The sequence below is a fragment of the Thunnus thynnus genome, chromosome 17 (assembly GCF_963924715.1).
Source record: "Thunnus thynnus chromosome 17, fThuThy2.1, whole genome shotgun sequence".
NCBI classification, from domain to species: Eukaryota; Metazoa; Chordata; class Actinopteri; order Scombriformes; family Scombridae; genus Thunnus; species Thunnus thynnus.
In genome coordinates, this window is record NC_089533.1 from 14,961,486 (window position 1) to 14,983,518 (window position 22,033).

Genomic DNA, 22,033 nt, shown 5'->3' on the forward strand with positions numbered 1-22,033 from the left:
GGAAAGACACATAACCTGGGACAATTTGGCACTCGGAACACTTTCATATTTGCCATTTCTTCTCCGAGTGTGATATCTGCATTCTCTTTTCTGATATGATTAGAAAACACCTTGCGCATTTCAGAATAGTATTGGGTGCGGATATAATGTAGGCTATTGGCTATTGCTGAAGTGCCAATTGCAAAAATTGTCCCACATTACTCTAATTCATCCTTTAGTAGTAGTTTTAAATGTCATGTCTTTTTCATTGTCGTTTTCATGAGCGGCCACTGAGTGGTGCTGTCTTACATTGAAAACCAGTTGCTTTTTTTTTTTGTCAGATCCCATATATGGTCATTTTTACCATATAAGTATTGACGCACGTGACGCTGGTGTCGCAACGGAAAAAATGACCGTGTGCGGGAAAGGCGAACGTTAGAGCAAGGTCCTCTTTTCAGGAGTACATGTGCAATAGCGAGTGAAGTTTTAACCAACTGGATACAAACCTACCTACAAGATAAAGCCAAACTGACAAAACCAGCGTTCACCTTAAATCCGCTGTCAGAGACACCATGTGAGTCATCAAAAGTCTGTATTGATAATTATGTAAATTAAGTTGTGCTATCTTGAACTGTCTGGGCTGAGAGGCTACAATGTATCTCTAGCCTTAAATTAGCTAAAAGTAGCTAAAGGCTTTGTTCTGTGGTGCAGTATTAATGTGGAACAATATCTTTATAGACTGTGCAATGTTGCCAGTCTTATCTGCAGAGAAGTCATACTGATAAGAAGACATAAAGGAACCTTGAAACCTGACTTTAGCTTTTTGTTTTTGCTGACCAGTGCAAACTGGTGTGAGAGATTTCTTGTGGAGGATGATGGTCACTGGGCAGTTTATGGGTTAGTTGAACACACCTGCTTTGTCATGGCGATATCTCCTTTAACTTAACATCAGAAACGACACAACCGTCTTCGTTAAAATTCGTGAGACCCTCTCATTTTGTACACATTTTGTTTTCGTTTCTTCCTTCTCTTCCTTTGGTGATAGGAAGTGTAACTGAAAGTGCAAACTGTGATTAATCATTGCTGTATTTGTAGCAGGAATCACTGACTTGTCCTCCTAAACACAAAGATGTATTAACTTCAGTCAATGATTTGCAGTTTCTCCGATCCAAACTCATGAGGGCTGGAGTCATTGCACTATTATCTGGGCTTGAAGAAGAGGCGATATACGGCACCTCTGTAACGCATCTATATGGATGATACTAAATGTGAGAGTTTGGGCAAAAATCTAGTCTGAAACAGGGCGTGGGTCCTGTTGTTTGTCTTTGGCATATCGCGCCTTCTGGCATTGACGTCCAAAGGTGGCAGTTATATTGGGCATTTGAGTCCATGAAGTGTACCCAAATGTTGTCCAGCAGATGGCGCCTCGCCCAATACCTTATATGCTCTCCTAAATTATAACGTGTAGATATCGTCCATGGGTAGCAATGATATACTTTAAGTGTCTCTTAAGTGGAAAAAATCCTTCCACTCAGCTGCAGAGCAACACCCCTAGTTCTGATTCAGTGACTGACTTGATGCTGGACCTTTTTCAACCGTGATATTCAGTTGAAGAATGTGTTAATAATAACAATAATGCATTTAATTGGTATTCCAGTTTTCAGAAAGTGCTGCAGCTTTAAAAATATATAACATATCACATAAAGAAAATAACAAGAGTTATGATGAAAAAGCCTTCCTTAATAAAAAAAGGTTTTAAGCCTGTTTTAAAAGAGTATTATAGAATATTATAAACTATAATATTGCACCCTGCTGTATCTTATCAGATCCTTCTTCATATTTGCACTTACCTTAGTTGCCCAGTATTGTCATTTGGTCTTTCCATAATGTAATTGAACCCTTCTGTTGACTCTTTCAATATAACTATTGCATGTCTGTATATCCTGGAAGAAGACAACCAGGATGAACAGACCTTCTTTTTGTTGTTCTTCAAGGCTCTAAGGATAGTTTGTCGTATGTTGTACAGATTGTCGAGCTCCCGGAGACAAATCTGTGATTTTTGGGCTATATCTAGTAAACAAAATTGATTCAATGTGGCTAGAATTAAACTGTCCTCATCTTAGCCTGTGAACTAGGATGATTTACTTTGTTTGGATTTTTTTTTCTGGTAATTGTTTGTTACAGGCCAAATGAAGAAGTAATGAGGGTTTTAGCAGTGTGAATATTCTTGATCCAGATTTGATTGTAAAGGAGATTGTTTGATTTGGCAAAGTGATTGGCCTATTGGTAGTAATACAGATTGAACCTGTCTGCAGTGTCTGGTAGCCTAATATTTTCAGTTCCTTTTTGTATTTTGGACTAAAATGAAGCACTGTGTTACATTACACGTACATTTTATCTTTTTTGTTAACTCTTTGTCCTCTCCGGCAGCAGACTACAGGGCCCAGATTTCACTTTTTACAATATGAATGTGAAGCCTGGTGTTCCTGCAAAACAGCAAGTTTCCTTAGAAAATAATGGTTAAAGTAATATTTTTTCTATGTACTTTCACACAATATCTCATACATTTCTTGCAAGAAATGTATTAAGACTGACACTGACAAAAAAGGGCATATCAGAGTCACACATGCAGTGATCCTGTGATCTTCTGTCTCTTTACCAATATTAATTCAGCTAATCTCTTAATGAAAATATAGCAAGTCAAAGTGGCCCACTTTTAAAGAACTTTAGGAAACTATGGATTACAGGTCTACAGTTGCAGGTGTGAGTGATATAGCAGTACATTAAACACTGTATTGTTTCCCAGTTAATATTTTTGTGAGCAGTGTTGGTACTTATTTTATTGTGTAACTTTTTTCCCCTCATTGCATTAGTGCAATAGTTCACTTTGAAATGTTTTGTGGTAACAATACTGCAACAATGTTGCAACAATTCAGATGTTTTTTCCCCCTGAGATTTTGGGGTTTTTTTAGGGACATGGAGGGAGTTCATATTCTCTACTTGAAACTCAAACATAGTAGACACTTCCTAAGTTTTATCTAGTATTTTTAGACTTAATATATTTATACTTTGATGCCTTTAGGCCAAAAATAATAATTAAGTATAGAGTATTCCAGCACATGGATTTTGTTCCTGGCAGTATAGAGATGGTTTTGAAACCCTCATCGCTCTGTTTTAAAAAGGAAAATATGATTTAACAGTTACTAAACAAATACAAAAAATAGAAATAATTAGAAAATGTAACACTTTACTTTTGTTGTGTGGTCAAAAATGTTTTGAGGGGAGGATTTATACTCATGACTTCAGTATTTCTGGCTGTGTCCCTGCAATTAAATATGGGAGAATGTAGCACAGATTATAATCCTTGATATTGTGCATGTTTACATGATAATTAAGAGCAAAAATAATGAATTGCCAGAAATGTGTTTATTATCATTTATGATATAGGGGCATTAGAAACAAACGTGTCATCATATTTATACTATACAATAATAATATATATAACACACGCGCACACACCATATAATTTATAACAAGGGTTATTTGGGGTTTTGGTGACAGATGCGTTGCAGGGACCTTTCAGTATCACTTGAGACCCCTTCAGGGTTCAATGTCAACTTGACAATAGTGTGATTGCCTCTGAATGCACAGAGGTCCAGCAGCTGTCCGGTGCATGCCGTTGCAGCAGTGCTGCTTTCCTCCAATAGATTTAAACTGTGCGCCCTGGCCGACAATGGAGGGCCTGGGAGTGGGAGGATCAGCTCGGCAGCGATCCTTCTGGCTTTGTTACGCCCGGGAAGCCATTTTGGAAATCTGCTTGTTGTGCACTAGCATAACACACACTCACTAGCTACTTGCAAACTTTTGTGTCTTTCTACGGGGAAAATCACGTTGAAGACCTGAGGGTCCGCAGTAATAAGTAACCATTGGGTTTCCGCGCGTCGGGATGCTGGCAGAAGTTTGCGCATCTTCCGCGATAGTAATGTATGGATCCTGTTCGTTTGGAATACGCTCCTAAATAATAACAACATACATGGACTCAAACCACGCGGGCAAGTTGACATGCTACTATAAATAACATCTCACACGTTTTTTGAGCTACAAATTTCTGTTGTGAATGTGCCATTTCGATTTTATCTAGATTTATTTTGTCCTTGCTGAGCTCCTTTACCTACAACTGTTTTGACAGCGAACGCAATCTCAGGCCTTATTGCCAAGGGTGATTTTTAACAGATCTTTAACATTATTAGACATTTAACGCGTTATCCATCATCAGTAGTGGCCAACTCGTGCATATGTTCACTTGGAAATGTTAAAAACGCCTGTATGATAAGAAATGGGGATTGTGCGTCGTTGCGCAGCCTGTAAGTCAGTGCTTTCGTGAGTGACGGCGTTGTCTAAATACATGGCGTCTAAATTTAGCACTGGGCGATGTGAGAATGTAACGAGGCTTACATGTCATTTGGCCGGACACTATCTGCAGTTATTATTAAACTAAAAATGTGTGTTAAACGGCGCCAGTCCGAAACACTCTTATTAATAGTATGGTCACTAGTCACAGTTCGTCGCAGGTGGTTTGCGTAAAGGAGCAAGCAAAACAGACGTGTGTACTGAGGGAAAGGTGTCACTGTGTAGCATGTTTAGACTGCAGGTGTGTGTTTGTTGGGTGCCAGCATGGTCTGTTATTGTTCAACCTGTCTATTGAATTATGAGCTCAAGCATTAAATGCCACATTATTACTGCAGAATTCAGCCACTTGCTGAAATAAAAACACAGATTTCTCGTTATTAAAGAACACATGTGGTCAGACTACAATTAAATCAGGCTGATGTTTGATCACTTTTGTTATAGCAAGGTATTAAACCTATTCACTCCCTTTTATTCTGAGTTCATCTGGCAGTGGTTTTGGCCCATATCACAGTTGATGCACTGTAGATGGGTGGTATTTAATTTTGTAGTGCCCTAATTCAGCACTTGCATCACGATTCGTTGCACCAGTTTACAAGTCAAAAAACTAATCCGGGCTGAACTAAAGTAGTCCTTATGGCTTTTGGATATTTGTTTCCGTTTATCCCTCTTTTCGGATTGGAGACTTGAATTTGGATTTGAAACATGATTAAGATTATGGGTTTGGTGGTGGATTTTAGGAAAAGCCATCTGTTTGTGCCACTCCATCTTTGCATCATCTCTGCGTTTCATTGAAAAGATGATTAGAAGTTTGAGGAAAAGTTCCCTTATGGTTCAGGATATGTGAGAAAGGATAGGTCACATGGATTGAATGGCATGCAGCATGCCTGTTATTACCATAAATGCTGGGTCAGTCAGACACAGTGAAGGGGTTGAACTTTTTATATAAATTGGCTGAAGTCACCTCAGTTTTACCTGCATTTTCATATCTGACTTTTGCAAACTACCTGAAGTGTTTTACTGGGACAAATGCATTTGAGCTGGTTCAACTGTATACTTGCATGTAGTTATGTTCATAGTACAGCCTGTTCAAATAATGCAAGTTTCACTGTGGTAAGCTCAACCCTCAGGCCGGCTGTTTCCCGCCCATTGCCTGAAACTCAGCCCCACCCCTTGCAGTTTTAGTTGGTTTCATAATAGCCTACTGCTTTTACTGTGTGTAGAGCTTACCCAAGCAGTCACTGTAGGAGTAGCTCTCCTGGTGAGGAGTCGGTTTAACACTAAAGGAGAGGGTATCGTCAGTGTCTCTGTCCTGTCTCTACCAGCCTGTCGGTTGCCTCCTGGTTGCTGACCAGAGGAGAAGAAACAAGTCATTCATTACAGCTTCACTGGCGTCCGTAGCCTCCGTCAACAACCAGCCAGAGCCAACATGCAGGAAGAGGTCAGGCCAAGTCTCATCCACAGGCAAAATCACAGTAGCATTGTTGTGTTCCTGAGGAGAAGGAATGTCCAGCAGCTCTCATTAGGGCCTGCCAGGGCTGGGCTTTCTGACATGGTTTTACAGCGTAGCAGTGACTGTTCGTTGTGTTGTCCTGGAGAGCAGCCCGTGAATAGCGCTAGAGTTGATCTGGAAAGAGGCAGGGACTTTACCAGTGCTGTGTTGTATGTAATGTATACACGTGGCTCCAAGTCTTTTTTTATATTACAGTTACAAAGAGGCAAAGCTTGAGCTCATTAGCAGAACAAGTTTTTCTGCATTATGAAATGTTTAAAATCCAGAGACAGGCTGAACAAGGCAGTGCATGCATTTTTTTTAATTTGATTTTTTTTTTTTTGTGAGTGTGTATGGAAGTTAGTACTTGTTATCTCCCTCCACCATGTCTGCTTTGGCTTAAAGAGTCCTATCCTTTGCATCCTGACTCTTGCAGTCTAAACAAAGAAGAATGACCATGGATTTTTCCCAACTGCACACATACACGCCTCCACAGTGTGCTCCAGAGAACACCGGCTATACCTACTCTCTCAGGTGAGACCTCAGTGCTTTGCAGCACCGGCTGCAGCATCAAAAAGTAAGGCCTATGGCATGTCAGTTACTCCCTGACTGTCATATGTGACTCCAGGCAGCTTTAGAGAATTAATTTAGAATGGAGTAAAATTGTCCGTGAGATCTTGCTGCTGCATGTTAGTTATAAGGTTTTGTGCAGTGTCAACCGGTAACTCTTGTTTTTCCTGAACAGAGTAAGCTATTGAACACTGTCAACCTTAATATTAGAATAACCGTTGACAGTTTATGCATGTAATTATGATGGTGTAATATAATGAAAGGTTTCTAGGCTGTCAACTTATCATAAGGTTGTTTTACATTCACCACGTGTGTACTGGTTCTGTGCCTTTTTTCTTTACAGACCTATTTAAAGACAAAACATTTAAAAAGCACTGAACCCACTGTATATTTCTTTTAGGATTCAGCTTGCTTTGATAGCCAAGCAGTGTTTCTGTCGGGGTTTTGATCATCAAGATTATTAGCTTCCCAGTTAGATTGGAAATATGATAAGAAAGTAAAAAGATTAAAATGTATATACTTTTTATACATTATAATTTTTTAACTGTAACTTCCAGAGTATTTTTTAAAGTAAGTTATTTGCTTGTCTAAAAAAAATCCTGTGGTTGTGGTTTTGATGACTCAGCCCCATGATTCAGTTGGTGTGTGTGTTTGTATGCTTAGTGGGGAATTGGGGAGTCTTGCACAGGGTAAAAACGGAGCGTGTACAGAGAGTTTTCTATACACAATATTCTTATATTGTAGAATCAAGGTACCCAGACAGCTTAACACACAATTCTTTTTATTTGGGACATTAAAGACTGCACAATGAGCACATACCATTCCTGTAACACCAGCCTCTTCCATCGTGCTCCTTATCCATGCATTGTTTCTCATGCTTCTCATCATATCTCATAGCGTAGGTGTGGTCAACACCTCACCAGGGAGGTCTGTGCATGTGGAGGAATGTTGTCTTCAGCGCTGTCACTGATGTCAGTAGCTCTCAGAACACAGGAAGACATTTGGGTGTGTAGGTCATGAAATTAAATGTCACCTTTCCCCCTAGCTATATTTCTGACTTTAGCGAAAGGAAGTTCTTGCATGACATTTGAAAGCAGAGGCCTCCCCATAATTTTAAGTGAAAGTATGAAAGTGCCTCGTAAAAAAAACGAGTTTGAACAGAGTCCCCTCATTAGGTTTACAGCTGTGTCTGGTAATCTAGCTGGACAAGTTCAGGCTGCCATCCCTTAAATAATTATGCATCACGGTATGTGACAGTTGTATTCTGTGTTTAATGTGTCAGCACCTCTTATATTTTATAGGTTTTGTGAATGGCATTAACATGCAGTGGGAATTAACCTGTTGGATGTTTTCATATGGAGATGTGGAAAAGCAGGTAATGTAGTAGAACAAGCATTTGATGTTGTATTCAGGACTTAAATGGCAAAATATACAAAAGATTCCCCCTCAACATCCTCCTAATTTCAGGTCGGCTTTGTAGCACACAGAGTGCATTCCAGGAATGGGAAATCCAGATTTGGTAGCAAGTCTCACGAGTCGCACTGTGGACTGAGGCAAAGCAAGATGAATGTACAAAAGCTTGTTTGACACTACACTGAGATCAGCCAGGTAGACTGAAAGGCTGGAACCAGCTAATCGTGTTCCTTTGAATACAGTCAGCTGAGAAGCTATTAATGAACCTCACAGTCACAACCATGGCCCTGATCCCAGGATTAGACTAATAGTTTATGCTTCTTGACTAGAGAGTAGAGAGATCTGTGGCTTTTATTAGTCTACTGCAGCTGAGAGGCCATTGATCTTCAGCTCTCATGAGAAACAAACTTAGTGAAATGTGAATCAGTTAACTGAAGGCCATTACGTGTCTTTGTCTTAGCGTGCATTAGGACAGCCTGACAGTCAGTGTTGTATTTGCTAGCTGTCCAAAGTTCAGAAATATGAACTCATGCAACTCTGACAGCTGATTGTGTTTAGACTTTAGAGGGCGTCTGTATACTGCATGTGCACTATACTACAGTCACTACAAGAGAGCAGTGTGGAGACAGCTGGAGTCAGGTGACAGAAACCGTTGGCCCATCTGTTGTCAAAACTCAAAAGAGCGGTGACAAGTTTGTGGCATTGAATGGTCCTAGAGAAAGAGGGAGAGGAGGCCAGCCAGTCACACTCTGTTATCATCACCACTCAGGGCTCTTTGAAGCCCCTCACATACCAGGGAGACCATTACAGCCTCGACCACCAACCTTGTGTTAATTTAATTAATATCGTAAATGCAGCTCGGAATAACAGATTTCTAACATTTACAAGGTCTTTATTAGTGAACTGGGAGATTTCGGTGCACTATTACCTCTTTACAGCTGCTCTCACTCTCCTCTTTACTGGACTGATTCACTAATTTCAGTAAAGGAGACTGCAATGCGTAACCCAAACCGCACTCTTATTTAGAGCTGTAAAGATTAGTTGATTAATCGTTTAGTTGCCTACTGTTAATTATAACTATTAAACAACCATATTTTTAAATAAAAAATGTTAAAATTATCTGGTTCTAGCTTCTTAAATGTGAGTATTTTCTGGTTTCTTCAGTCTTCTATGATGGTAAACTGAATATCTTTGGGTTGTGGACTGTTGGTCAGGACAAAATACATACAAGATGTCACCTTTTGGAGAACATGTTTCACCATTTTCTTACATTTAATGGACCAAAGAACTAATCAATTAATAGAGAAAATAATCAACAGATTAATTGATGATGAAAATAATGGACTGCTGTATTGCTGTACAGATTGTAAAGCCCCCTGAGGCAGATTTGATTGTGATTTGTGATATGGGGCTATACAAATAAAATTGACTTGACTTGAATACTCTTATTGTCTGATTTTGGTAGATAAAAGGCAAGATTCATGAGTGTGCTGTTGGAAGTTTTTATTGCCCACTGTGACGGTTTTGAGAAAACTACATCTTGAAGCATAATCAAACTTTTAATTCATAGGTCTTAAATAATGCACGGAGGAATCTAGCAAGCTTTCAATTTTAGAGGTTGTGCTTTTCAAGCAGGCAAATCATTCTGACCATTTTTATGAGTTATTTATTTTTGCTTATGGCTCAATAACAACATATCATTGGGTTTGCTTTTAATTCTCGCATTTCTTGCATTGAAATACAAACTTTCATTTATGCTGCCTTTTATGTAATGAAGCAGTATTTTCTTTACATTAAAATCGTGAAGAAATCAATATTACTTACTAGTATTACTAATGGCATCAATCTATCATTGATATTGTCTCTTAGACTTGTTTTACAAATATGATTTCTGAGGCAGTAATCTATATTTTGTAAATATTTTTTTATCAGGTTTATATTCCCCTAAAAATTACATACAGCTATTTAGAAGATAAAGTAAAATCCCTTTTAGCTTTTAAGATAAAACTATATTCATTCATTTACTGGAAAAGGCAGTAATACACTGCACTCAGCTCCACAGTGAAGAGGGTGGAGAGATATGCTGGAATACAATGGAAATACTATAATTTGAATTCATGTGTAACCTCATAATTTTTCCTTCAGTTCCCTTTCCTACATCCATACATTCACACACAAGTACAGATGAACAAGTATTTCTTTGCCCACATTAGAATTTATAGAGGTAATGCATGTGATTTGCATTTCAACAGAAAAGTGTAACAGCGGGTCTTCACAATCTGTGGTTCAGCATTGCCTTGTGTCACCTCTTTAAAAACTCATTGGCAACATTCATGTCCTCACTGAAAGCAGATGTGTGCGCTGTGTATTGATTTGCACACATCCTTCATATTTAATGATGTTAGAAGTGGGTCAGTGGGGCCTCTGGTTGATGTGTTTTTCCCCCATAATTTATAGTTGAACTGTGACAGTAGTAAGCAACAGTAGTGATGGAGTTATCTGATATGAGGCTATCTGTAGAAAGCAGCAGTAGATAACTCAGGGAAAAAAATGAAAATTGGATGAGAGATAAGATGTAGAAAACGTATAAACTTAACCTCCCATCTTTGCAAAGATTTGAGAAATGCAAACAGAAACACAAGTGCAAAGTTTTTTTGCAAGACTAAAGCTGGTTGAAACGGCAATTTTATTAAGACTATTTAAAGTATTATTTTCTTTTAAAACTGACACAAATCTGAGAGATTATATGAAATATAGTTGGTTCTTTCACATTAGTACATGCGAGCCACACGCCGCAAGACACGGTTCAGGGATGCAATCAAAGCAGGCTCTAGCTGTGTGTACTCTTAGCCAGTTGGACAGTTGTTGTTGTTCACGCTGTTGTCGCAGTTGTTTTGACATCTGGTCTTAGTGTATTTCAGTACATGCACCACTGGTCAAGTGCCAAGCAAACAGCGACAGCTGGATTTTAGAAAGTCAGGCTGTGCCATAGTTATTCCTTATGAGGGTTTAAGTCACAGACACACTGTAACTGCGTGTCAAGCTCTTACTACTACAATAAAAAGGCAAATCTATCTCCTTGTATGCATAAGTCATATTTTGAGGTATTTCACATGTTAGAAGCATTTCTGTTTCTGTGTTCGTTTGTATCACAGCATCTGTCATTTGGAAGTAGTATATGTCCAGTAACTGTTACTGATCAGTCTCTGTCGAGCCAGGAAGCTGTTTAGAGTAGTCTCCATAGCAACCATGGCAACATGAAACGGCACACTATAGTGCTATAGCATGGAGAGTGAAAGACACCACTGAGAGAGAGTGGGGCAGAAGGAGAGTGCCGTCTGTGGGAGGGAAAATGAGGGTGGGCTGGAATGATCCTAATCAGTGCCAAATTCTACCCACCCAGAGATAGTCAGATGGAAATTTGAAGGCCCCCCACACTCGGTCCCAGACTCCCAGTTCCTGGCCTCTGGTAAATATAGGCCTCAGCACCTCAGGGGGATAGAAGACTTTCTCCTCTCTGTAACAGTTTGAGGAAACAGAGAGGCAGAATGTGCTATCTTTGTGCTCAGATTTAGTATTTTCCACAAGGATTACCAGAGGCAGTTAATTTTTAGAGAAAAAACTGAGTGCAGTATAACTTCAATAAACACAGTGTGGTCCCACAGTGTTGTAGGGAGGAGTTCTAAATAAATTGTTGGAATGTGAAACAAAAAACAAAATAGTCATATTTCAGCCATACTGGAACATCTCACTGATACACCCATGTAGATTCAGTGTGGTTGCCTCATTTATCTCATGTCTCATATATATCTGTGCTGTGTATTAGAGACGAGGGAGAAAAACTAATTTGTGATGTTGTGATTAGATTACAGAGCCAACCAAACTAATTCCACTTCATGAGACGGCGGTTGCAAAGTTGCTGGTCGAAAATGTCATAAACGGAATTAAATATCTGATGTCTGACTCCAGGCTGGTTACATTTTGCAAGCTTTTAATCTGTTACACAGTAGGATACGAATCTCTGATTAGTCTTACTTGAGACAAGCAGTACACGCTGGCTAACTAACAAATGTTTTTCAGTAACTTTGATTGGCAATTTTTGCTCCTCCTAAGAATTCCATTGGGGACAACACGCCCCCTCTTATAAACACATTTCTGTTTTCTTACTGGTGTGACAGTAAGAACACCAGCCCTCTCTTATAAACACATTTCTGTTTTCTTACTGGTGTGACAGTATAGGCTCTCTGGCGAGCTTCTTGACAAGGCTTTTGTAACCACACTTGAGGTTTTGAAGCTGAGGTTTACAATCCACGTGGTTTCTATAATCTCTTTCTGAGGTGTGTGTGTGTGTGTGTGTGTGTGTGTGTGTGTGTGTGTGTGTGTGTGTGTGTGTGTGTGTGTGTGTGTGTGTGTGTGTGTGTGTGTGTGTGTGTGTGTGTGTGTGTGTGTGTGTGTGTGTGTGTGTGTGTGTGACTAAGAGAGAGAGCGAGACCACAAATGTTAACCAGTGTTTTTTGTCAAGAGTTTTGGGAGCACATGTGTTATTAATTGAGCTCACAACAGTACACTTTCATCCCAGAATTTAAGATTAGTGTCTTTTATACGATCAATTCCTATGCTTGTAATATCATTAGCTTTTTCTTATTTTTTTGTCTTTATTCAAAGGCTTAAAATGCAGAGAGACAAGAAACGGGTAGAGAGAGAGGTATGGCATTCAACAAAGGTTGCAGCTATGTGGTATTTTTCTTCACCAGTAGCCTATCGGGGCATCCCACCGAAAGGCAATTTTATTTATGTTGACAATGTTTTGTTCTCTGTGGAAGACATTTATTCCATTTTCATATCAGTCCTTTTTGTTTTGAAGTTATGTTTCATACATCTTTTGGGGTGATACGGCAAACCAAACTGAAATATTTCTTTGAATCCAAATGTCAAAATGTAAGTCATATCTTAGTATAGATGATAAACCAGATCACAGCCCTTACATGTAAACCTGATGCTTACGTGATGTTTCATTGTGTGCAACACGTATGCTCTGTGATAGGATCTCATTTTTTTTGCATACAATATGCAAAACAGACAGTAAATGAGTGGGTGGGTAAGTCCCTGTAGTGGCAGCAAACCAAACATTGTACTGGAGGTGTAGACTCACCAGAAGCAATGTTACCAGAATTACCTTTGTCATGGAAGGATTTATCTTGCAGCTCTGTGGACAGATCTGGGGGAAAAAAAAATGATGACAAGCCGGTTTTGCTGTTGTCATTTTTGGCAGCCTCTGTGAACCCCACACTGCCGTGAAAAATGGAGTTTCTTGTTGTCTCCAGGGTATGTTATCTAGACGAGCCAGTAAAGAGTAGACGCTGAAATGACGGTGCTTCTACCCCATGGGCAGATTCTTTCTCTATGATACAAACACATTGATCATGTCGCATTTACACAAGGATGAATAGCTGAGATGCAGTCACCTCATCTGGAGGCTAGCTGGAAGATCTGATTCCATTTCAATTGTACCTGTAATGAAGTAATGTAAAGTTGTCTTAAGCCAGGCATAGATCATATCTTAGTATTTGCCGTGATTAGTTTTATTACCTGTTTGTAGAGCTAACCAGATTCAGTAAACTCAAAGCTTATTTTCATTAATAATCAATCTACTAGTTACTTTCTAAATTAATTGATGTCTAAAACCTGAATGTATTCAGTTAACTGTCATAGAAAACTAAGAAAACCAACACATATAATTGCTTAATTGAGTAATTGTTTCAGCTTTTTATATAAAATAGTTTGTGATGTTTGATAAGTGCCCTCGGATCAAAGTAACTGGCTATTTATTGTCGGTCATGTATCGTGATAGCGTATCTGACAGTATACTGATTCACATCAACCCTGAACCTGCTTCCTGCTTCCTTGTTGCTTGTTGCTTTGAATATTAATATCTGCGAAACACCAAATAGCAAAACTGAAAAATACTGAAACCTAGAATCTTATCTGATCTGATTCTTTGTGTAGTTGTGTGTTGTAAGAAAGCCGGCTATGCCTACTGAGTGTGGGAAGAGTATCAAAGCTTAGTGTTATGTAAGGAGAGATTCCAGGAAGCTGAATATCAGGATGGAAGTGTCCTCTTTCTCTATACTGTATGTCTGTCTCTTCATCTGTGTCTTCTTCACTCACTTCTGAAAGCACTGTGTCCGTCTCTATATATATCCCTGATGTGGGCTGTAGGGGCCATCGGGGAGAGAGAGAGAGAGAGAGAGAGCCACGCAATTCAATTTGGATACCCAGAAAAATTGAAAAGTCTGCAAAGTAAAGACAGTTTACAGCCTCTGATGAAACAGGCTGCTATTTGAACAGCTGCTTGTTTTGAAACATCGTTTTATAATTTGATAAAGGGGGGTGTGTTTGCTAGAGCTGCACACTCATGACTGTATGACCCACCCTGTCCTGCAAAGAGCTTCAACGCCCTGGGCTCTGAATCAATGACATTACCAGTGAATGCGGGATCATTTCCTTCTGCTATGATAAACTACGTTGCATTTGTTTGCTTGCGTACACATGAAAACATGCCCCTTAAATAACTTTTTTAAATAACTATAATGCAACTGTTAGGTTTGTCAATAAGATATTTTTCTGTAGTGCACTCAGTGTAGGCTGGATGTGATGGAAACCGATTGTTCTGTTGATATCCTGTGTTTAGGTACACCATGTTATCGCACTGCTCTGCTCAGACTGTGTCATTCAAGATCCCCAAGTTCTCTACTCTACTGACTTTGTTACTACAGTCTACTTTACCACTCTGCTCAGCTGTCCTTGCATGGCCTCTTGTGCTGGTATTACTGGCAGTGTTTAAGTGTTCCTCTCCAGCAATATAACTATGATTGCTGCATAGTCTGTTTAAAGGTCAATATTGATTGATAGTTTTAATTGAACTTGAATTTAAATTTGGTATTTTTATCTTTCAGTAAAGTAGCATTTGGAAGTAGCATGAGTTGCAAATGTTACTTTCTCCTGCAGGTAATACCAATGTCAGTGCTGCTTTCATAACATACCACAGCCAATTTAGCAAGCTTGGTGGTGGCAGCCATATATCATATGTTACTGCTGTGTGTGTGCATTCTTTCTGGGAGATTTTTGTTTTTTCAGAGACTGGATGTTGGCTCGTGAGTAGGTCACTGAGAAATCACAGGACAGGGGACAGGACAGGACAAGTTTGCAGTTTTGTTTGGATGTGTGGTTTTAAATCAACGTAGCCATATCTCTGACTTTTGTATTCATTTTCTGACACACATCGGTTCATCTCTACAGTCCTAGGACAGAAAGACTTCAAGAGAGGGTTGTATTAAACAGTAAAACTTATTATAGTCTAGTAGTTTTAAAACTAGCTAAATAATAGTTTTTTTAGTGAAGACACATATCCAATGTAACTGCGCATGTAAACAAGGGTTCTGGTCCTAAACGACTGGTACATGTACTCACAGTCACACTCTCAGGCAAATTCTTAGCAGCAGAAGCTAGCTCTGGTCAGTTTCAGACCAACAAGATATACTGCAGAGGGAAGGGTGCTGCTCTGGTCATGTGTTCAATGGAGAGTCAGTTGGAGCAGAAGGCAGGATGCAGAGCGAGGTTGAAAGCACATAATTGGCTCTTGGTGGGAGTGTGTAATCCTCAGGGTTTAGAGCCAGAGCGAGGCCCAGAGAGCAACATGCAGGGTACACATGCATGCATGCTTGTATATATTGCTGCTAATGCTCAGTCTGCAGTTTGTACAGACCACTGTGTGCAAGGGCCACTGACAGGGACTGTGTGCTTGTGCCTTAAAGCAAACAGCTCTTGTTTACTCAGGGAAGGTTCTTCCTTTTCATACGTCTCGCAGGAAGTTTATTCCCTGTCCTCCAGTGACAGATAAAGTTCTGTGCCCCTCCTCTTCATTTGCGCTCGCCTGCACGTCTGTGGAGTTATTCTGCCTGACCTAGTTGAGCCACACGCTGTAGTGTGCACAATGTGTACACAGCCTGCAAAGAAAGTTCAACATGGTCAGGTCATTTCGGCTCAGCTTGTCATATCATAACTGACTGTACAAAATCACTGTTGAATGAGTAAACTGCTAGTGGTCACTGGTGGCTGTGTTATTTTTTAGCATTCTTGTCTGTATGCACCAGCAAAGAGGGATTAAATAAGCAGTTTCGAATCATCTGTTGGAGACCCCTCGGTTATTTTTTGTTTTGTTTGTTTGTTTTTGTGTCAGTCAGTGTGCACTACAGTAACAGGATAAAACACATAGACGCTTACAAAAATGCACAGAGATAATATTTGCAAGTATGTAATTTGTTTATTTACTTGTTTACACTTAAGATTTATTTATTTTATGTTCAAATAGAAATACAGTAGCATTATATTGAAGATTATTATTATTATATATATATATATATTATTATTATTTCAAAGTTGTTAATGCTTTGAATTTATTTTAAATTTTCAGGCCTACTGTTTTTATTTATCATCTAAAAATAATTCCAGTATTAAATAATTTAATTTGTTAATTTATTCTTGTTTAGATTTATTCGTTTTTATGTTTAAAGAGAAATACAGAACTAGGCCTATACTTTTGAAGAAAGGATGTCGGTTATGCAGTGAATTTATTTTAAACTGTTTCATTTGTTTATTTATTTACATGTTTTTAATGTTTAAAGTTAAATTTTAAAAAAGAGGCTATAAGAACTTACTTTAAACAGGAATACACATGTGCAGCCTGTCTCATTATTCAGACAAATCCATAAGGAAGCCCTACAGTATATGACGGCAATTCAGATCTTGCAGCATATGCATCTGTCTTTGATTGATTTGTTTTTTTTTAAATGCTCGAAAATATGTTCCCATTCCTCTGTTGTTTTTAACTATGTTAATGTGGTCAGAATCATTACTGAAACTCATGCCATGGGTTTTCTGATTGCCAGATAGTCTATATGGAAAAAAGGAAGGAAGGAATAGTTGAATCTACATGTTGAACAGCCAAATCTGATTTGACTGACAAAATTCTGAGTCAGGTACAGCCTTAGTTTTTATAATGGTTCTAGTGGATTTCACAACTGCTGCCCTGTTGCCATTAGTCATGGCTGAATGTTGGCCTTGGCTCTGCCTGCCTATAGTACTCTGCCAGGTGGGTGTGGCCCAGTGAGTCACAGTTGCACAGCGCATGGCAAAGTCAAAATTTACAACATTCATGGGGTGTTTCCACTTAACTGCTGGCTTAATATTGCAGTGAGTGGGGTTGATTGTGTTTTTCAGCCTACTTGCATACTTTGTCAAGTTTATTTGTGTAGCTTTTCCAATTCAACTTTCAAACACACACTGAGCCTATTCTTTTGTCTTGTTTTCTCTCTCCCTTGTGAGTGAGTCACTTCCTGTCAGGCCCATCGCCAGTTGCAGGGAACAACAGCATCACAGCTAATGTGTTCTATCCAAATGGACTGTCTGTCCCCGTGTTTTGTTTTGTTTTTGTTGGAAAAGAAGAAAGCCTCTCTGAAAGTTGACATGTTGAAGATGACGCACACACACACACGCATCAGGGAAAAGTGCAGGATGTTGTTGTACAGTTTTGATTTGAGGTTGAAGGTCACTCGAGGCCTGTTCTATTGAACAATGTTATATGTCTTCAAATTGATTTCTCTGCAGCAGACGTAAGAAAGTTCCACTCTCCCTTCATTCTCCCTCAGCTCCAGCTACTCGACAGCAGCGTTAGACTTTGAAAAGGAGCACCAGATTGCTCCTGTGTACGAGTCGCCCAGGATGTCACGGCGGAGCCTGCGTCTGCAGACCAGTGCTGGTCACTATGGCAACGACAGCCTGGCTGATTACTCCCAGAACCACAGCAACAGCAGCTACACTAGCACCAGGAGAGAAACACGGTGAGACTAGCAATGGATACACACATGTCAGCTTAACAGAGAGAATCAGTAAATGTTTGATGCTGTGAATATTTCTGGTGTTGTCTCATCTCTAGACACACAACAAAAGTAACTCCTCTTGATGTTTTCTGTCTCTGCTCTCCCAGGACGGTGCGGAGCAGGAAGCAGCAGTCCAGTTCTGGCTCTCTGTCTTTATCCCTGAGCCAAGCCGCCACACCGAGGAAAGCCCTCTCCTTCTCTGCTGTTAGTACCCCGATTAATAACAGCAGCAGCATTCAGCAAAGCCACACTGCATCTGAGGCCTCACTGCTCACACCCATCCTGGACCAGTCCAGCCTTAGACAACGTACCATCACCACAACTACCACCACTACCACTACTTCTGGGGATGGACATTGGGGTCAGTTGTTGAAAATGTAGATTCCATCACAAATTACATATTGTGCTTTTACAAAATTTAGAAGTTATACAAGCATCTTTTAATTTAATTCCACCATGCAGGATATACAGTTGATTGACATTATTATAGTCTACATTTATACGTTAGTTTAAAGTTTTATTTTGTTGGTTTGGTATACCTGGTCTTAAATTCTTGTTATCAACTGGTTCTTCATTGCTAGCAGTTACTGGCAAGAAGGTAATTACTCAAGAGCCTAGTATATCATGAAACAAAACAGTTGACCTGCATGGGGAAATTAGCACTGCAAAGGCAAAAAGTAATACTCAGCAAGGTAAAAGATATGTAATATTAATATTTTCAACATGTCAAGTAGTCAAGTGTGAAAAAGAAATGCATTACTAACATTTCTGCTCATTTGTTTCATAATAAATTATCACGATAAATGAATTTTAATAATACGGAACATTAAAACAGTTTAAAGTCAGATTGTTTTGCTGCGCAGACATAGATCTAAAATAAAAGATGGGCTCTTTGGGTGCATCTGTTGGATATTTACTGTTGCTCTGTACAACTCAAACAGTGTATACCTTTCAAGCAATGCAATGGCATACTTGCTTTTCAAAAACATGATGTCAATGCATTAATACTTTATGAATTTAACCATTTCCTTGTGTGTGGTTTTTTTTTAAGTTAATGACAATTATCTGTGTATATGCTGTTCTCCCTCAGGGAAGAGCACTGACCACAGTTCATCAAGTATCAATGGTGACGTCAGTGCCAGTGCATCAAAGTCCCACGCCACGCTCGCCAACGGTTACATCTGTAAAGACTGCTCTGTACACTCTCATAGGACAGAGTCCCTTACCACACACTCATCATCATCATCGAATTCTCAGGCTGCAGAAGCTTCCACCGATGCCCACACCTTCTCGTCGTCACCTTTCACCAGCATATACTCCAGGGACAGGAGTCGGAGGAACAAGACAGGTGAGAAACTCTGGAGTTGGAGTGAAATGTCATATTTGAACTGCAGACCACTTTTCCTCCCCACATTTGTACGTCTAAATGTTGAAATTATTGGAGCTGGAAGGTGAAAGGCGAGTATCTCCATGTCTTTATTAAATTGTGATTATGAGAATATAATTAGTAGTGGTGTTTCTCTCCAGGTGTCCTGATGTCAATGTTATATACGTGTATACGCTACAGCAAACGAGCCCTGGCCCCCATAGTGTCCTTAGTCACTCTGCTCTTCAACAATGTGCTCTGGCTGGGTTCAAGGGCCAAGAGCCCACCGAGAAAAGGTATACAACAAGAGATCATCCATTACCCATCATTCTGTTTTCTCTCTCTCTCTCTCTTTTGTCTTCTGGGGTGACAGTTTATCTGAGTTGCTCAGCTCAGAGTGAGATTCTCACTGATCTCGAGGAAAAACTGACTTAAAGCGTGATAACAGATTTTAGACTCTTTTATTGCAGCACTCTTGAAATCTCCACTCTTGTTGCTTTCTGCCTGGCTGCCAGGCTTCTCTTCATCACTCTTAATGTTTCTGGCTGAGTCATGGTCTACTTCTATCTTATATGTAACCTTATTACATCTCCTCTCACTAGGCTGTGCATACATTTCTGTCCTTTTCATTTCAGGGTATCTACAGGGCATTCTCCTATCATCTTCTTCACCTGCTCTTCATCCCATCACTTATTTTTATTTGTACTTTTTTATGTCTTAATCAGTGACTCAAGTGTGCGTTTTGACTAACAGTGAGTGTTTGGGGTGGGTGTGTCACCAGGTGTCCTTGTGTCGTTTTCGGACTCAGTGAGACAAGCGGTGTCCTCCGGTTTGTCCCAACTGTGGCTGTTTAAGCAGACCACTCTCCACAGAATGATGGGCTACAGGGCAAATGGCTATGAAGGACAAGGTACCCCCCCTCCCCGATACCGAAAAGGTCGAGGGTCACAGCTCCTGACCTCATTGACCTCTTCTACTGCTCTTCTAATAATAAACTTTCTCTTCACCGTTTCTTTCCTTACTAAGCGCTTACTTTCTTGTTTAAGGAGAAAGAAGCCTCATATTAAGATAAATATGTAAAATTGTCTGTTTGGGATTGACTTTGAAGAATCTCTTCATCATCTCTGTGTCTGTCTCAGTTCATCCAGCCTTCACTTTCACGCTGTTCCTTTTTATTTCTAAAGGAGGAAGTATACTAGAAACGAAATTAAAACTGTACCCACCCTAAAACACTATTGCCTGATTTCGGACAAAACCATCACATGATAATTTGCATTTTTAATGGCAGTCTTTTAGTTCACATGAGGTTGTGAGAGGATATGTGCACTTAAATGACCACTCAAGCAGAACTGATAAGACACTCCTACCTCATCAGCAACTCCTGCAATTTTTTAAGCTCCTCGGATGTGGTGTGCAGTCAGTAAAATGCACGCTGCACAGAACTTGACAGCAATTTGTACAAGGATAGTTTTATTTCTGGTATACTGCTGACATAAATTTGTTCTTTTCACAGCTGCAGAAGAGTTTAATCAACTCTTATTCTTACTCTGAAGGATGGGTGTCACTACATTTCTCTTTTCTTGTTTCCACTTTTTCATGCAGCTCTATTCTCGTTTTCCTCATGAAGACAGAGCTCCTCTGCCATCACATTTGTGACGTGCATTTACTGTTCTTCTTCATCATCCATCATTCATTTCTCCCTGGTTTTCTCACTGCAACATGTTTTTCATTAAGTAAATAATGTGTCGTATGTATGTTGCAGCTCACTCAAGTTTCTGTGGAAGCATGAATGTGAAGGATCTGGTGACTGAAGACGCATCACATCTTAATCTCAATGGTTCCCTGTGTAAGCAGACACACAAACCCCACACACACACACACATGCTCTCTCTTTCTCTCTATGCTTTTCTCGTCGTAGCCGTGATTGGCAGAGTTAATAATATGCGTGACCTGTGTTAGGATCAGCGAGCAGAGGCTGTGTGAACTGCTTTAACTAGTCAGCAGCCTGTTGACCGCCGTGACCAGCAGATGCTTCTCTTTTCACTCAAGTTTGTCCCATAAGCTCACTTTAACACTAAGACTTCGCATTAGTGCTGATCATCACTAGACATGAAAGAACAGTCAGCTAGTTTTTATTTTGCATTACAGCAGATAACAGAAGTGGAAAAAGTTCTTGAAATTAGCTGTAGGCTTATACTGTGGAAAATAAATATAAAAAACATGAAATGACGGAAAATAACAGACACACAAAATAAACAGACAGTGATAAAATGTTTTAATTGTTAGAAAAGAAGTAAGCCTAATACTGTTTGGTTTTTTTTTATAGTGAAGTCAAGTTGTCCTTCCTCTCAGCAAAGCCAGTGCCACATTTGAAAACAAGGGCTTGTAATTAAACCGTTATAGTGAAGTAGAAGAACAATCAGGAGATTTGGTTGTTTCATGATGCGTTGAGAGTTTGATAAGGTGTTATCACACATTTAGCTTTGCATGTTGTCATCACCCATATTGCAGACTGTGCAATATGAATACAAGTGGCCCTTGTATTTTCTTTTTACTATATACATATAATTTGTTGTTGCGGATTCATTTTATACTATTTTAAACTTCCTTTGCATTGATTATTTGCAGAATTATTACTTTGATTTTTATGCTTGCAATCCATCGTAATGTGTTCATTCACACACCCTTTGTGTTTTCTGTTTGCCTGCCGTCATTTCGGTTGACACAGGTGATGACTGTAAAGGGAAGCAGTACTCTGAGACACACACCGTCCTCACACAGTCCTCCAGGCCTCGGCGCCTGGTGGGGGCGCTGTGGAGCCTTCTAGCTTACACAGGTTAACCTGCACTTCTCTTATGTTGAGATGAC

At 39.6% G+C, this 22,033-nt stretch overlaps 1 protein-coding gene across 8 annotated transcripts in view; it reads left to right on the forward strand.

The window, feature by feature from the left end:
* Window positions 1-22,033, forward strand: part of sun1b (Sad1 and UNC84 domain containing 1b) — a 36,381-nt gene that overhangs the window by 6,460 nt on the left and 7,888 nt on the right. The window contains exons 1-9 of one of the 8 annotated variants that reach the window (XM_067615941.1): window positions 388-553; window positions 6,315-6,412; window positions 17,569-17,760; window positions 17,907-18,160; window positions 18,890-19,147; window positions 19,327-19,461; window positions 19,947-20,075; window positions 20,928-21,011; window positions 21,894-22,001. In XM_067615941.1, the coding sequence (XP_067472042.1) occupies window positions 6,330-6,412; window positions 17,569-17,760; window positions 17,907-18,160; window positions 18,890-19,147; window positions 19,327-19,461; window positions 19,947-20,075; window positions 20,928-21,011; window positions 21,894-22,001 (1,243 nt within the window). In that variant the 5' untranslated portion in view covers window positions 388-553; window positions 6,315-6,329. Of the gene's footprint in view, window positions 1-387; window positions 554-3,771; window positions 4,032-5,614; window positions 5,828-6,314; window positions 6,413-17,568; window positions 17,761-17,906; window positions 18,161-18,889; window positions 19,148-19,326; window positions 19,462-19,946; window positions 20,076-20,927; window positions 21,012-21,893; window positions 22,002-22,033 lie in introns of those variants that run through there. The other 7 variants (XM_067615940.1, XM_067615939.1, XM_067615944.1 and 4 more) reach the window with 7 other exon arrangements.